At 58.3% G+C, this 16,252-nt stretch overlaps 4 protein-coding genes across 4 annotated transcripts; 3 read left to right on the forward strand and 1 right to left on the reverse strand.

Moving 5' to 3' along the window:
* Positions 1-234: 234 nt before the first annotated feature.
* On the forward strand, positions 235-4,146 carry BJ171DRAFT_164748 (uncharacterized protein). The gene is made up of 7 exons (XM_053105898.1): positions 235-973; positions 1,313-1,655; positions 1,809-1,968; positions 2,109-2,660; positions 2,857-3,303; positions 3,506-3,839; positions 4,031-4,146. Exons 1-7 carry the CDS (start codon positions 476-478, stop codon positions 4,106-4,108), a joined length of 2,412 nt encoding a protein of 803 aa, XP_052964704.1. The 5' UTR covers positions 235-475; the 3' UTR covers positions 4,109-4,146.
* A 380-nt stretch (positions 4,147-4,526) lies between these two features.
* BJ171DRAFT_164738 (uncharacterized protein) lies at positions 4,527-6,337 on the reverse strand. Its single transcript, XM_053105897.1, has 7 exons — positions 5,985-6,337; positions 5,830-5,862; positions 5,569-5,676; positions 5,352-5,441; positions 5,075-5,147; positions 4,857-4,969; positions 4,527-4,683 (listed from the first exon to the last, which is right to left on the reverse strand). Exons 1-7 carry the CDS (start codon positions 6,213-6,215, stop codon positions 4,645-4,647), a joined length of 687 nt encoding a protein of 228 aa, XP_052964705.1. The 5' UTR covers positions 6,216-6,337; the 3' UTR covers positions 4,527-4,644.
* A 3,965-nt stretch (positions 6,338-10,302) lies between these two features.
* BJ171DRAFT_426102 (Homeodomain-like protein) lies at positions 10,303-11,499 on the forward strand (the record flags this gene model as incomplete). The annotated part of the gene is made up of 2 exons (XM_053107757.1): positions 10,303-10,886; positions 11,010-11,499. 2 exons carry the CDS (start codon positions 10,303-10,305, stop codon positions 11,497-11,499), a joined length of 1,074 nt encoding a protein of 357 aa, XP_052964706.1.
* Positions 11,500-11,951: 452 nt separating this feature from the next.
* BJ171DRAFT_164767 (uncharacterized protein) lies at positions 11,952-12,664 on the forward strand. Its single transcript, XM_053105899.1, has one exon. It carries the CDS (start codon positions 12,169-12,171, stop codon positions 12,613-12,615), a length of 447 nt encoding a protein of 148 aa, XP_052964707.1. The 5' UTR covers positions 11,952-12,168; the 3' UTR covers positions 12,616-12,664.
* Positions 12,665-16,252: the final 3,588 nt, after the last annotated feature.

The raw sequence follows: 16,252 nt of genomic DNA on the forward strand, positions 1-16,252 counted from the left end.
GGGAGTCGAATGGGCTGCGAGAGGGTCCAAGCGACAGGGATGCTGTCCCTGCGAGCGGTCGTTTGAAGGGCAGATGGCTCCCACCGAGACGGCAAGCGTGCTGGAGGATGGAAGCGGATTGATGGTGGACACAAGCCGAGCGCATGCAGCCGAGGGGAGACCAGGTGGCATTTGGAGCAAGGCGGACCACCAAGAGCAACGGAGTGGGTGTGGTTGGATGGGCGATGACCAGATGTAGCAATAGTGCGGCGCAAAGACGCAAGACACTGCTCGAGCGATCAACTGCAGCAGCAACGACAGCAGCAACGACAGCAGAAGCAACAACAGGACTGCAATCGAGGAGGACCGACCGAACCACAATCGCTGCTGGATCGGCAGAGCCGAACTCGAGTGGCAATCGCAGACAACAGACAACCACAGACAACAATCGACAACCGCAGACAATCCCATCCGCTGTGCCGAGCGGCTGTCTGCCATGGACGCACCACTGGCTCCTGCCCTCGGTGCCCGCCAGCCGGACGTGTTGCGCACATGCGGCCAGACAACCACCCCCCCCTCTGGAAGTACTCCACTGATGCGAGGGAATGATCCCTTTCGAGCCTCTGCCCCGCCCGTCCGTCGCTGTCGCCCTCTGGCGCACTCAAGCCACCTTTCCTCTCCATCGGCAGGCCGCCAGGAGTGCTCTTTGTCTCTCGACATTCCCCGTCCATCAGCCCCAAACAGCCTCGCCCCGATCGTCATGTTGAAGGCTTTCGGCGTCGCCAAGGGTGCCTCGCAGCCGCTCAAGGTCCGATTCCACCATGCCTCGCCCAGCCACCCGTCGATTCTGTATCTCGATCAAGACGCCGATAGCCTGGACGGGAGCGTTGTCGTCTCCAACAAGGTGATCAAGAAATGCCCCGACTTCAAGATTAGGCTGACACTGTCCGTTGGCATCATGTCCAAGTACAAGCCGAGACAGCTGAGCCGAAAGGCAAGTCTGGCCGCCTCGCTGGGTGGCTCTTGTCGGCCTGAGAGCGAAAGGGGGGGGGTTCGTAGCCAGTGTCTGTGGCCTCGCATGGCTGCAGACACCCTGCCAGGGGCGAGGATGAACTGCCGGCGCTTTTACAGCCCAAATCTGTTTGCCGAGGCCGCACAATGTTCGCCAGAGTCGACAAGCAACTTGGGTGCGGCCCATCTCGCTTTGATCAAGGAGCTGCGGCTGCATCATGGCTGCCCGTCGGCCGTCCTGTGCTCTGCACGGTGGCTTCATGATCGCTACCGATCTAAACTCACATGCCGGCCACCACCCCGATTGCCATTTCCACCACAGACATCGTTCCGAGGCGGCGCCCCACCACAGCAGACGGAGCGCTTCCATGCGGGCTGCATCTACTTTCGCGATATTGTGGTGCTGGCCACCCAGGCCGAGCACCCCGATGGTGCCGTCGCGCCCTTCCGGTTTCCGCTTCCTGAGGATCTTCCTCCTTCGTGCCAGCTCGGGGACGCCTCTTTTGACGTCTCATATATCCTGGAAGCCGCTGCAGTCCGGGACCCGGCCGGAGAGGATGTGGTGGCCTCTTGCGTCGTTCAGCCGACCGTCTTTCGACTCACGACCGTTGATCATCGCAGCTGCGAGCTCAAGACCGAGGCCAACTACCTTGATTCGGGCTCGGGTATGGATATGGATATGGATCAGCACTTTGTCATTCTTGTTCTTTTGTACTGACGTATTCAGTCGCGTGGCGAAAGCTGCTTGCTCGATGGCCAGCAACCAGAGCTCATACCCATCAACCACAACGTTCTCACTCGATATCTATCTGCGCCAGACAACGAGACGACCTGCACCAATGTCACGCTGCCAAGGACTGTGCCCTTGAGCATACCCGTCTTCCAGCTCCTGGTGGATTTCCAAGGCACCTTCAAGTCGCCTGCCGACGCTGGCTCTGTCAAGATCCAGCTGATCGAGTACTGCCGCACCTATGTTGGGTAAGCGACACAGGGCAGAGCTCAAGACTCCTGTCATCTGCACAAGCGAACGTCTCGAGCCCAGATGCTGACTTGCTGCGATGGCGCCCGCCTTTGCTGCCCTCTCGTTCCGACGGCCAAACTGGTTCATCCTACTGCAGTAGCCAAAAGTCAAAGGAGCGAGAGCTCACATCGTGGATCAAGGGACATTGGAAGCGCTCCGACATCGTCCCGGACGGCAAATACTCCTCGGGATTCGGCACGGTGTCGTCACGACGGGGGCTCCTCTCGCCAATCGAGTTCAACGTGCCCTCCGTTGGAGCCAATGCCGCCTTCTCGTCGCAGTACATGCACATCTCGCATAAGCTCCGGCTTGCGGTTCCAGGCACACTCAGCATCGACATTCCCGTGGTTCTGGCACACATCGGTGGCTCACCAGCATCAGCATCGGTGTCGGCAGCAGCAGCAGCAGCAGCAGCGTCAATGACAGAGCCGCACCTGCATCACTCTCCGGTCGACGCAAATCCCCGCATCCGCACCCAGCGATCGGCCGACGAGATTTTGCTGTCGTCGCATGCGTCGCTTGTTTCTCAGCGGCCCTGGCCGGGCACTCCAATGTCGCCAGTGTCGCCAATGTCACCAATGTCGTCAGTTCATCCACTCCTACGAGCCAGCTCGACCGCGACCCGTACTAGCTCCAATATATTTTCCAAGTAGGTTGCTATCCCAGGAACATATCTCTTCCCCTTCTCCTCTTCAGCGTCTTCCGCCCTTCTATCTCCTAAACCTCTAGAGTCCCTGATGTTGCAATCCATCCCCCTAAACTCTTCGACAATTGGACAGTTCCAACTCCCCACATACACTGGTCGGCTAACCGTACTTCTCGCAAACATTTTACTGCTTGCACAGCATAACGAGAGACGAGTCCTATCCAGATCATGAACGCGACGACAGATCAAGCACCGCAAGGGCTGTCCACTCGCTATCGATGATGCGCATCGATCGTAGTCGCTCATTCAGTTCGCTGTGTCCGCAGTCCGGTCACGAAATGCAGCGGTATCAATCCGTGCAGTATCAGCGATCTCGGAGCACCTTTGGCCGAGCCGCGGCCGGCATGAGGTCATACGGCGATCTGTCGGAGCTCTCAAGGACGACGCGCCAGTCCAGCTCGCCTCTCCGCCAACAGGTTCTGCCATCCTTCCAGATGGCCGCCGAGGCTCCCGTGAGACCGAGCCCAGGCCATATCGAAGCATCGGACGGCGACAGTGTCGAAGCCTGCTTGGTGCCGTCGGTACTATCGGAACTCGGATCCTCCACTCGGGTCGGAGGGGATGCCCAGTTATGCACAGAGAGCGGGTAAGTACAGGGCTGGCTCTTGTTTGGTGTGCGATTGCCACCGCCCTATGCGCACTTCGGATCGATTCAGTCATACTGTGTCCTCGACACCCAGCCGGCAAGCTTGCCGGATCCGCCTTTGTCCCTACCCATTTACGACTGATGGATGCGACTTATGACTCAATCTACCCCCCCCCATCATCCTCCTCTTTGGAACCTGCAGGCCCCTTCGGCGCATATCTCAAAGCGAGTCGCTCTCCTCGATTCTATCGACTAAGACGCCTCAATTTGCCTCGAGATCGCCAACAGCCGTGCTCCGAGACCGATCTTATTTCCACTCCATCCCGACAAAGCACACCATGCCAATGCCCCTCCCCGATGCGACGACTGACCCTCTGCCCTCATACGAAAGCGTGGCGCTGGACTCTCAGCACCGGGCACTGCAAGTGACATATATCGTCTCGGAGCGCCACGAGCCGAGCTCCGGTGCCGAAATCGAACTTCGCGTGGGCGACCGTGTCGTCATTACAAAGTTTCTCGACCGAGACCGAGCCGAGGTAGGCTGGGAAGAGCAGGATATGCAAGCCGCGTCAGTGGATGGGTGGAATGGTGGCCTGCCGGTGCTGCTGTTGCTGCTGTTGTTGCGGTTGCTGTTGTTGCTATCACCTCTTGCTTGCCCCGCAGATGGAATGTTCGCTTTCACCACTTTGCTAACTCTCCCTCCACCCTTCTTCTGGTTGGGAATCAGGGCCTCAACGAGTCGACCGGAGCCCTCGGAGTCATCTGGGTCAACAAGATCATGCACACACGTCTGAGTGAACAGTGACCGCTGTGTCGAGTCCGACTCCAGGAACTGATTTCCCATGCTCAACCTCTGTTCTGTCTCAGCCATATCATACTTCTATTCGCCTCCGTACGCCTTCAGACAAGCATCCCAGAATACCCACACATACAAGCACGCCTCACACAAGCATGCACTCACACATACACGCACATAGCAACCAAATCCATTTCTGTGCCTCCCTCGAAGCTCATACAAGAGACCGGGATATCTCCTTTGTTGAAAATGAATCCCCCGCACATTGAGTAGCTTATCAATAAGAAGCTGTTGATCAACCGTATTCATCAAGTCGTGTTGTTGGATGGATGCCAGGTGCAAAAATGATGGGGAGGAGGAGGGAGGAGGCGTCCAGGTCGCTGTGAAACAAGAGCGGGCGCAGCTAGCTGACTGCGAGTTGTCGTCGTGAACGAACCAAGTGGGAATGACGACGACAGGAGCTCGGTTGGTGCATAAGGATACAAGAATCAAGCAGCGGGAGCAAGAAAGAGTGAGGTTCGGAGTGGGCACTTGTAAACGGTGTTTCAAAGCTGGCCGTATTCAGTCGAACGGGGCTGCATCAGCTGGAAATGATGGTGGCATTGCGGTGTTGACAGAGTCGTTAGCAAGCGTGCGTCACCGAGTTGGCGTTGCGGGAAGCACACATCCGCGCAGCATTCTCGTAATAGCTTCACTGACTCAACGGCGTCCAGCGAAAGATACACTGCAGGCCAGTCAACGACCAGCCGAATATTACCTCTTGGATACGAGAAGCGAGATCGCTGATTTCGGCGGATGAGGCAATCTCCTTGCCATCGCGCAGAACCTTGGCATTTTTGAACAGATTGACGGACTTGTCGCCCATGTTGGCTGTCAGAGCGAGAGGCAACAGCTACTTAGAATATAGCAGGCGAGATGTTTGGTGTATCATGGCGATCAGCCGTTCAAAGAAGGGCGGCGGGGCGAGTAACCTACGGTGGCCGTGGATGATATCCTGGACCTCTTCTTTGTCGACATCGTTGCTGTCATCAAGATCATCGGCTTCAGACTTGGATATCCGTGTGTGTGTGTGTGTGTGTGGAGGCGATCGGATAACGATAGGTCGAGCGTTAGTGCCGTTGGGATGAACACAAAGGAAAGCGAAGGACGGGAGTAGAAATCGGCTTGTCCAGAGTAGCCCCGCGATCCATCTCGTCCGAGTGGAATATAGGGAATACACCATGCGTCAAACCGGGCTGAGCGTGAGACTTACACTGGCGTCCGAGCCCACGTCGTCGTCCTCGCTTTCGTCCTCGTCGGCGTCAATCACATAGTCGTCGTCGTGATCTTCGTCGTCATCGATCTGGGAGACACCATGAACGGCAAAATAAAGCCGCAACACGGACGTGAGAATCTAGGCGAGACAAAATTGAACGGGTTCGGAGGAAACAAGTGCATCTAAACCCATGCAGGGGCATCGGGATACCAACTTCAAACTCGTCAAGAATGGTGCGAGGCTTGTGGGATGTGAAGGACTTGCCGCTTCTGAGCACCGTGCCGCTCTGCAGGGCAAGACTCTCGGTGACAATGTCGTTGATCTGGGGAGAGGCGCATCGGCACAGAGTAAAGTTGGATGCAGCGATGGGGCGGTGAGATGGTCGATCGATGATGCAACGGTGCCGCGAGGATCGCTCACGAGCACAGGGCGAGGGCAGCAGCCAGCTCCAAGCAGTCAGATCGGGCTCGCTCACCTCGGAAGGATCGATTTCGTCGATCTCGGCATCCTGCAGCAGCAGCATTAGCACAAGTTTAGTCACATGCTATAAAATGCCAATGATCGGAACTGCAACGATGCAACGGCTATTGTTGGACAGTGCAGAGGCCCAAGCATGAAGGGTTGGCTCACATCGGTATCGGCCGCGTGGGGATGCGCGGCCCTCGGAACAGAGTCGAAAACGTCGTCGGCGTCTTCGAGGTCCTCGTCCTCGTCTTGATCGGCCTCGGCGACGACAAAGTCTGGATCGCACTCGTCGTCGCTGGGGAGATCGGCCTCAAGGAGGACCCTGGCAGAGAGCTGCTCGGAGCCGTCGGCCTGGCGACTGGCGGCAATGAGTTCGATGGGCTCGGCGGTGATCATGGAGGGCACGATCGACTGGAGAAGCAAGTGGGTTGGAGACGGGGACTGATCGGGGACTGATCGGGACTGATCGGGTATTGACGGAGACGGGATCGGTTGGGGGGAGGGAGTCGATGCGGAAGTAGATGGGGAGTGCGACTGCGCAGGGGACCCTGGAATGGGGAGCAATGTGACCCGAAATGGAGGGCTGCGCAGCGGCTGGATCCGGCTGGATCCGGCTCGAGCGCACTGCGCTGAGCAGCATGGTCACGGGCGATCACGTGCGTGTCTATCTGCGCCACATTCACGCCACCCTCCCCACGGCCGAGCGCCACTGCACGCAGACAGTGCACAGCCGCGACGGCAACATGTGACCCCGTGCGAGCACGAGTGTGACAAGGCGACACAGCGGACCCACAGCGGACCCACAGCGGACACACAGCGGACACAGCGGACACAGCAGGACAGCGACAGCGACAGCGGGACTCGCCAGACGCCTCGCTCCCCCTCCCTCCTCCTCGTCCTCCCACTGGCCCATCCAGGCGCGCTGCCCCGGTGTCTCGCCGGTCGATGGCGAGCAGGTTGCTGCGCAGCCCTCGGCGCCACCGACACGAGAGCGCCACCACGGGCGTGCCTGCGCGAGCTGCCGCGTCCCGAAACGGAAGGGCGAGGCGCCGTGTGACACGCACACGCCCGAAAAGGCAGGGATGGCTGGCGGCCCCGAGTCACGCGTGTGGGTGCGCCGTGTTTTGCTGACGGGTGCACGGCTGGATCACTGAACGCGCGGCTGGTGGACAGCGTCGGACGGTTGTGTCGACGAAACCAGGGTCGAGGAGACCTCGGATGGGACGGCGATCGGCGTCCTGCCGGAAGCCAAACGAGCGAAACCACACCAGGACGGCATGACGGGGGAGGCGATCTGGGAAGCATCAAACGAGTGAAACGAGTGAAACGAGGCACCGCATCGATACAGAGCAGGCAAGAGCTGCCGCTGTCGAGTCCGATCGACAACAGGGTCCGATCGGCTGCACCGGCCTGCTCCCACCACCGACGGCCAAGGATGCGTCCGGGCAGCAGTTGGCCGTCGAGTGGAGCAACATCCGGCGGCGATGCCAGCAGCAAACCAAGTCGTTGGTGTCAGGAGCACCGGTGCCTTGGCTGTTCAGACTCCCGGCTCATCCGTCAGCCCGGACAACATCGCTGGTGCATGGCCAGGGCGAGAACCACGGCGAATCCAACAGCAAGGTCGCCAGGGAACTGCATCGATGTTGACGGTGGCCCGCGCTGCGGTGCCTTGAGACTCGGGGCTGGATCGGCAATGCCTGGAAGGCAGACGACTCGCATGGCGGATGCTTGCCGCCGAGACCAGGATCGGTCTGGCGAGATCGCATCAAGGACGTGGGCTCTCTGTGCAGGCGATCTCTGGAGTACCAGATCGCGCGGGGGTCGCAGCAGGAGCAGCGATTGGTTCGCATGCCCAGGTTTGTTTTGATCTGGCTCTGCTGTCTGACCCTGCTGTCTGCTAATGCAAATGTGGCTTTCTGGTAAGCTGGGGCCAGCGCCGGAGAGTCGGCCGAACTACAACAGGCGGATGCTGCCGGCCTGCGAGCTCTGAGCCAGGGACATGTTGCGCCGGAGCCGTCTCGGCCAGATCGATTGCATACCTGCATGTCGATTGCATAACTGCATGTCGATTGCATGGTCGCATGTCGCAGCCGAGCAGATCTGCCAGCTCGTCGCGGCGCACAAGGCCAGATGTTTGCGCGATGGACACAGCGGCCCACTGGCCTGCAAGTGTTCCCACCCCCGACGAACACATCGTCGCTTCACGACCACAGCCGCCCATGGCAGCGATGGGCCGCCGACTATTCGCACCTCGAATACTTGGACATGGTGATGCCTTTAATACTTGGACATGGCGGTGCTTTGGACGTCTTTGCCTGTTGATATCCCCCGGCGCTTCGACACCCGGCTGCTCGTATCGCCTCGGCCTCCCCCCCCCCGCAGATGCACCCACCCACCCCGTCGTCCCCGGACACTCGCACGCACGGCTGCCGGCTGGTTCCCTCGACACCCGCCCATGCCTCCCCCCAAACGCGTCGCCACTGCTCCTGACAGTGTGCACCCGTCGAGCTCGCCAATCGCCGTCCTGCAGCGAGCCTTGTGCTGGGCTCGCTGCTGCTGAACGTGTTGCACTGTATCGGCGCTCTGCTGCCTCGCCTGCTGTCTCGCTTGCTGCCTCGCGCCGGCGTATATATCGACTATGACTCTGGCCCCCGCAAGGCCCAGGAGCCCCGAGGGAACGAAAGCGAGGGATTGCTCCAAATCGTCTCTCTTTTCTCGATCTTCGCTGCCTGCCCGCGGACTTGCAACGTCCCTGCACGAGAGCCCCGATAGCATCGATAGCATCGATCCTCTCCGACTCGTCCTTCTCCTTTCCTGCCCGGACTCTGTACTGCTGTGTCGAAGACTTGGTTGTGGAGTAACGGTATGTGTCCCGTTGCGTCGCAGCGTCGCAGCATCGCCGTATCTTTGCGTCCTGTTACGTTGCCTGCTATTATTATTTTTTTTCTTTATCTCTGTCTGCATCTGCGCCTCGTGCAAGCAAACTGATCGTTCCTTTCCGTCCACATTGCCTCTGCTTCTGCTCCACTTCTGCTCTTCTTCCCCTGCATGATTGTGATCTGCCCGGTGCGCCCTCTGCCTGCTCCTCGCGCTGCTGTCTGTCTCGCTCGCGCTTTTCTTTCTCTCTGGGTGACAACGGATCGCGGGGGGGGGGAACCACTGCTCGCTTTCGATTCCTTCCCTGGCCTCATACCCTGGACCTGATCGCGGCAATCGATTCCCGTCCGTTGCTCGCACACTCCTCCCGATCGCCTTCTTGCTGGCTCTTGAATCTGCCCTTGTGCTTGGTGCTCTCGCTTCGCCCACTCCCTTTGCCTTTTTCTTCCATTCTCCTTCTGCACCTCCTGCACCCCCCTTGCCGTCCACACCACCCCTTCGCTCCTGCCTGATCCAAATGCCCGTGTGTATCTACTGGCCTGGCGCCCGCCTCTCCCCTCGGTCTGGCTTCTCCCGAGTCAGATGGCCGATCCAAAAGCTCAGTGCCCACCCGCCACCACCGATGGCGGCTCGCCATATGGCCCCAGAGGCTCGCACCACAGGTCGCTGTCGACCGATACACACTTTTACTCGGTCGCTGCTTCCTCGGCCTGTCCATCGCTCCAGCACCCCGCTCTCATGCGCGCTCACAACCCCTCCTCCGTCTCGCCACGGCCGCACCATGTCGTCATCGGCGAGGCGGATGTCTCGCTGGCCACGACCATGTCGATCGACTCGAGCTTCTATGTTCCCATGAGCGCCGACCCGTTCTCCATGGCTGCTGCCTCGCCTCATTTCGCCTTCACCTTCCAGAGCCCCCCGACTTCTCTGCACACACTCCCGGCGTTCGCCCCCGTCCTGAGCGACGTGGCCTCCGCCATCCATGTCTATCCCAACCCATCCCACATCGGCATCTGGCCGGGCTCGATCGAGCCTGTTCCCACTCAGTACGCCTTTACCACCGAGCCTCTGGAGAGCGCGAGCCGCACCACTCCCGACGTAAGTGTCCGGCTCAGCGGCGCTGTGTCTGCTTCACCGCGGCGACCGTCCATCTGTCCTGATCTTGATCTTTGATGGCTTATCCTCCTCCTTCACCTTCCCACCCTCCCGCAGACAATGCACACACACAGTACACTGACCGAAATGGCCCACATGAAGCATTTGGATGTAAGCTGCTTTGGCCCTCCGATCGCCTCTGTGTATTCGCTGCTTCCTGTCCTGCGTGCTCATCTAACCTCCCGCTGTCGGCCTCCAGGGATCCCAATTTGCCTATGTCCTGCAGACCGCACACTCTCCCGAATACTTTGGTAGCCCTCATGATATGTCGCCGTGCTCAAGCGCGGCACAGTCTCCCCAGCGATGCATCGACCGCCAGAGCCCCCTGGGCTCGCACCGGTCCGATCTGCCAGGACGCCACATCCCTCATACCTTCTCCGGCTCAGCCTTCGACGGCTGCGACACTCCCATCACGGTCCTGTCTGCCATGCCGTCGATGCAAATGACCCCAATGTCCCTTGTCTCTCCCATCGTCGCCCCGAGCAGAAGCAATTCCTCCAGCTCCGCAGCGAGCCCCGACCTGGCTGCCACCCACCTCGCCTCGCGCAAACGCAGCTTTGCCAAAGTTGCCGAGCCGGCTCTCACGCCTGGCTCGCCCCTGGCCGAGAGCTCCGATGCCAGCGAGGCTGCGTTCTCGCCCTCGGCTTCGTCGCGGCGCTCCTCCAAGAAACGCCGTTCCGATTTCCACGCTCCCATCTACCGCCGCTGGACCCACCAAGAAGACGCCCTGCTCCGGAATGCCGTTGCCGAGTTTGGCTCCAAGAGCAACTGGGCCAAGGTCGCCCAGCAGGTGCCTGGTCGCTCAGCAATGCAATGCTCGACCCGATGGTCGGGGGCCCTCAATCCCGCCATCAAGAAGGGCAAGTGGACCAAGGAGAGCGACGAGTCGCTGATTGCTGCCTATACCAAGGCCGTCGAGGCTGTTGGTGGCAACAAGGAAGCTGTGAATTGGTCGTCCATCGCAGAATGCGTACCCGGCCGCACCGGCGTGCAATGCATGGCGCGATATCTTGAAGCGCTCGACCCCAGCGTCAGGTACGCCGCCGTTCAGCCGTCGCCAGCGACGATGCGCTCTCTTGCTCGTCCACTCTCTTGTGCCACACCCACTCACCCAATATCCTTGTCCAATCTCATCCCACCACCGCCGCGTCCAAACAGGAAAGGTAAATGGGGTGCTGAAGAAGACCAGCTGCTCAGGACCGGCTTGAAAGAGCTGGGCCTGCGCTGGGTCGAACTTGCCAAGAGAATCCCCGGTCGCACCCAGCGCCAGTGCCGCACCCGATGGATCCAGATCCGGGACACTCTGTCCGAGGACGGAGGACGGTATTACAGCCGCCCAAGCAAGCGCAAGAAGACCTCGCGCGACTCGGCCGCCTGGCCCGGATCAGTCCGTGCCTCGCACGCCGACCTTCTCAGCACCGACACCACTTCTATGGAACTTCACCCCGAATGCGACATTTACGCAGAGATCAAGGCTGAATCCCCGGACGAGCCCAGTTCTTGGGATGTGGGCGCCAGCGACTCGTTCTCCGATTCGTTTGGTGACGACACTGACCTGCCGCCAACCTCCGTCAGCCAGCAGAACTCCCAGCTGTACTTCTACTCAGGCAGCTCCGACATGCCCTCATTGATGATGGACGGGATCTGATTGTCTCCAGCGTTCTGCTGACATCGGTCCCATCCAACCTCTTGACCCTCTCGACCTTTGAACGGCACATCAAACCGAGCCCCCTCCTCCACCTTCTGTCCTTTCGTTCCAACCTCCCTTGCTCTCCCTCCCCCGGCACCAGGCCCTGCTCGACATCACACCCGTATCCTTCCTCCCGCTCCGTTCTAATTTATTTTGATCTCTCAGTAGAACCCCACCCTTCCGATCGATCATACTGCCCTATCCTACCCTACCTCAATTCATACTTTTTTGTTTGGTTAATGATCGCCCATCTCTCTCTCTCCTTCTCTCTCTCTCTCACGTCTACAAACTCACTCACGAGACATTTCTTGCATGCCATGGCCGAGAGGTCCCCAGCCCAGGGCCAGCGGGGCTCCAGTCCGTGACTTGGATCCCGCCTCGGCCATGGCTCTAATTTATTAGAGTCTCCCTAGAACCGTGATCTTTTCTTCTTCTTCTTCGAACCATCCAGCCCAGCCTCCTATTCCCTCCGTCTTCCTTATCCTCTCCTCCAACCTTTCCAAACTCTTCTCACCCCCCCCACCGTTTCCCTTTCCATTTCCCTTACTCTCGCTCCTCCTCGTTTACGCATCACGCTCGGATTGGAAAACAGTGTGTGCTGCCCCCTCCTCACCAGACAAAAGAAAGATGAACCATACCATACCCGTTCGACGACTGTTTTTTATTTTTTATTTTTTTGCTCTCCTCTCACTCCTTCCCCACCAGCAACCAGCAACCAGCAGCAGCCTCTCTCTGGGTCTTGCCAAGTTCGTTCATTGCTCTGTTTTTTTGTTATTCTTGCTTTTCATTGCTCGTCGTTTGCGATCGCTTCCTTTCTTCCTTACGTTGTTTTTCCTTCTCTTTTTCTTTCCTCCATCGTGCTCGTTCCGTCGATATAAGTCTCTCACCTCCTTCTGTTCGTTTTCTTTCCTCTCCTCTTTCCTTTGTTCTTTCCTTCTTGCTCTCAACACCCTTCTTCTTTTATCTTGCCATTTTATAGAGAATGCTATCAATAGACCCACAACCCATTTTGGCATCACGCATGTTCTCGATCAACCTTTACTTACCCCCCCCCCTACTCTATTTTATTTGTAGTGCTCATCAAAGCGAAATTATTGGAAAAAAAATATATATCATCATGCCCAAAACGAAACTGGGGACAGCCAGCCCCCCTGTATTGAGGAGTGAGGATTGTCGATTTTGTCCTGAATTGAATACTGGATACGCTCACCTGGCCCGAGTCACATCTCTGACCACAGCTCCAGCAGCAAGGGACGGCGGTACGGCGTGTTGAAGTAACGATGGGGATCTAATCATTTCCCTGTGTGAGAGAGATGCATGAAGCGAGTGGGCACGACGGGACCAGCGGGCCGCTGCAGAGGCAGTCACTGCAGGTCAGGGCAAGAAGACATACCAGGGATGAAGGAGGAAGACGCACGGCAAAGATCAACCTCGCTGCAAGACCTTGGCGAGGAGATTTCATGGAGCTTGGGTGCCGTCTGGTTCACACGACCCACACAAGTCACAACTCACACAACCCACACAAGTCGTCCGTGTGTGCAAGTGTTGCGTTTCGCTGTAAGCAATGGTATTGGGGAGCATGCCCTGTTTGCATAGCAGCATCAACATCAACGACATCAACATCAACATCAACATCAACATCAGCGACACAGCCGCATCCGATCCCGAGGTTACAGGCAATCCAATAAAAAACGGGACACCCGGGTTTTTGACCATTCATCGAATATTTTGTTACCCAATGTTATCGCGCGCTGGCCATGACCATTCGCCACACATCCGACTTTCGCACCGCCGCATTGCGATGCTACGCCCTCATCCATAGCCTGCGTAAGGTCGCCTCCATATTCAGTGTATCCAAGAGCACCATCCATCGATGGCACCGAGGATGCAAGCTGGATGACCCATCCCGGGTCCCAGCTCGCAGATCCACTTTCTTCGAGCAGGCATGTCCAGTCATTCGCACCCTGATTGAACAGGACCCGTTCCAGACTGGTCCTGTGTTGCGATGCAAGCTCGAGTCCATCCTCCAGAGGAAAGTATCACTCTCACTCTGCCACACTGCCATCCACCGAGCAGGTCTCTCACACAAGAGGGCAACACACCTCTACAAGTCCAAGCGACTGGATGAGCGAGTGGCACAGTTCAGGGACGAGACCCGTTCCATCGACCCACGACGACTCGTTTTTGTCGACGAGACAGGGATCAGGAGATCCATTTTCCCTCTCTACGGATACTCACCGAAGGGTGCTCCGCTTCGCCAGCGCAATCACATGAAGCACAAGTCTGTCTCGGCTGCATTTGCCATCAACCACTCTGGTGTGCTGCATCGCATGTACATCCCCACATCATTCAAGACACACTCGATGGTCGAGTTCTTTGAGCGAGCGAGCTTCCCAGACGACTCTGTGATTGTGATGGACAATGTCAGCATGCACAAGACACGGGCTGTCCTGGACTGCATCGAGCACCGTGGATGGTCAGTGATCTTCACCCCACCTGTCTCGCCCGACTTCAATCCCATCGAGAACCTCTTTGGGGTTGAGTCCCCACCGATTTGGGGTTGAGTCCCTCCAATCAAGCCGCCATTTTCACGCTCAAATCCCTGGCTTGAACCTCTCGGCGATTTTTGAACAGGGTCACTTCCCCAACCAGCCCGCAAAGACGGGCTCCTGCTCTTGGGTATAAATGCCACACCTTCGTCCTGCTACTTTCGTCCCTCATCTCGCCTTGATCTGATCATCGCGCTATTGTACGATAAAGAGAAGTCTCTCCTCTGACCAGTACCACTGGCAGGCACCCAGCATTCTCTGTCCCCATGCCTCCGAAGCGCAAGGGTACCGGTGATGGCCAGCCTCGGCCACCCAGGCCCAAGAAAGCCAAGTCACAGTCGGAGCCTGTCTCTGGTTCGTATTCTGACCCCACGCATGCTTGTTTCTCTGTTGCTCCGTCGCTCACCACCACTGCTTCTGCAGATCCAATGGATGTCGATCCCACCGAGCCTGGTCCATCTACTTCCTCGAGTACCGGCAAGCGATGTCCCAAGTGCGATGGCACCGATCATCAGCGAAGCAACACCAACAGGTGTCCCGAATATCACCCCCTCAAGAGTTCTGTCGTCCCACTCGTGGATGGAAGGTCGTCCGCCCCTCAGTTCAGCTGCTTCAAGCAGACGATGGATGGCTGTTGTCTCAATCCCGCTCTCCGCGACAAGATCCAGGCCACCGTCGAGGCCATGACCCAGATTCAGTTCGAGGCATCCAGGCTGCTCAACCTGCACATCCTCCGGTGCATCGAGCAGGATCTTCCCGTCCCCGTCATCTCCAAGTCCACCCCTGCTTTCATCCGCCAATGCTTCAAGATCGTCCAGGACGGTGCCCTCTCCCCGACCGGGGACAATGAGAAATACAACGAGCATCTGGTCGCTTCCTTTCGCGACTACCAGACCACTCGGCACGCAGACCTGCCTCCGCCCCCTCGTCTGCCTGATGGTGCTCACAGTCAGCTTCTCACCCTGGCTGTCAATGCCTATGCTACCAACTGCACCACCCACCTCAACCTGGCCTACTGGCGACTCCTTCGCCGCTTCTGCGCTGCCGTCTTCCCAGCCAACAAGCACAAGCACGAAGCCATCGAGGCCTGTCTCGAGCTCTTCGAGAAACCAGGGCAGACTCCACCCAAGGCCGATCTCGAGTTCCTCTATCCAGACTTTGGCCACGTCCTGGACGAGTTTCGGTACAGCAACGACCAGGACCGCTTCCGGGCCCTCCACCGCCTCTCATACCATGTGGGAATCCTCGCCCGAGACAAGATGGTCGACGATGTCCACAAGTGGATCGACTGTGACATGCCCGCTCTCCGAGTCACCGAGCTGCAGCGCCAGGCCAAGCTGGACGAGCTCACTGCCCAAGGCATTCCCTCCGACGACAAGAGGTTCACCAAGGCCAAGTCGGAGCTCGGCACCACCAAGGCCAAGATCAACAAGCTGGCATCCAGACTCAAGTGGGCCCTCAAGCAGCTCGCTCTCGACACTCCTCCGGCCGTGTGCACGATGGTTCCTCTATGCACTGCCACGGCCAAGTATGTCAAGATTGACACGGTCACTCTCTGGCAACTCCTTGACACCGATCATCGTCTTGGCCTTACCCGGGACATGCTCAAGGAAGAAGGTGAGGACGGTATCAACAACCAGGATCGTCTCTGGCGCAGTTGCTTCAAGCTGCGTAGTTCCCTCTTCCAAGAGCGGGTCAGGGACAAGAAGCTGTTCAACTACGAGATCAGCACCGATGGCATTGGATGCACCATCGGTCTCGTCAAGTTTCTGCCTCGAACCGATCACACCGAGACCATCGAGCCTCCTCCGACTGCCGAGCAGCGCATCCAGGCCCACATCGGCGACCCAGACCCCGACAAGACCACTTGGATTGGCATCGATCCTGGAGTCGGCTCCATCTTCACGGCGGTCATCCAAGCACCGGGCCACCAAGACGAGGTGGTCTCATTCTCCAATGGCCACTACCAGCACATGTGTGGCCATACGTCCAACACAAGGTGGCACAACACCAAGAAGTATCGACTCAGCATCGAGACCTGGATGTCGACCACCCCCTCGCCCAAGGTGTCGTCCTCGGAGGCTTTCAAGGTCCATCTCACCCATGTCCTGCGACCGGAGCTGCGAGTGCAGCTCGACTTCCACCTTGGCAAGAAGGCCCGT

The sequence above is a fragment of the Polychytrium aggregatum genome (genome assembly GCF_025602895.1).
Source record: "Polychytrium aggregatum strain JEL109 chromosome Unknown BJ171scaffold_29, whole genome shotgun sequence".
NCBI classification, from domain to species: Eukaryota; Fungi; Chytridiomycota; class Chytridiomycetes; order Polychytriales; genus Polychytrium; species Polychytrium aggregatum.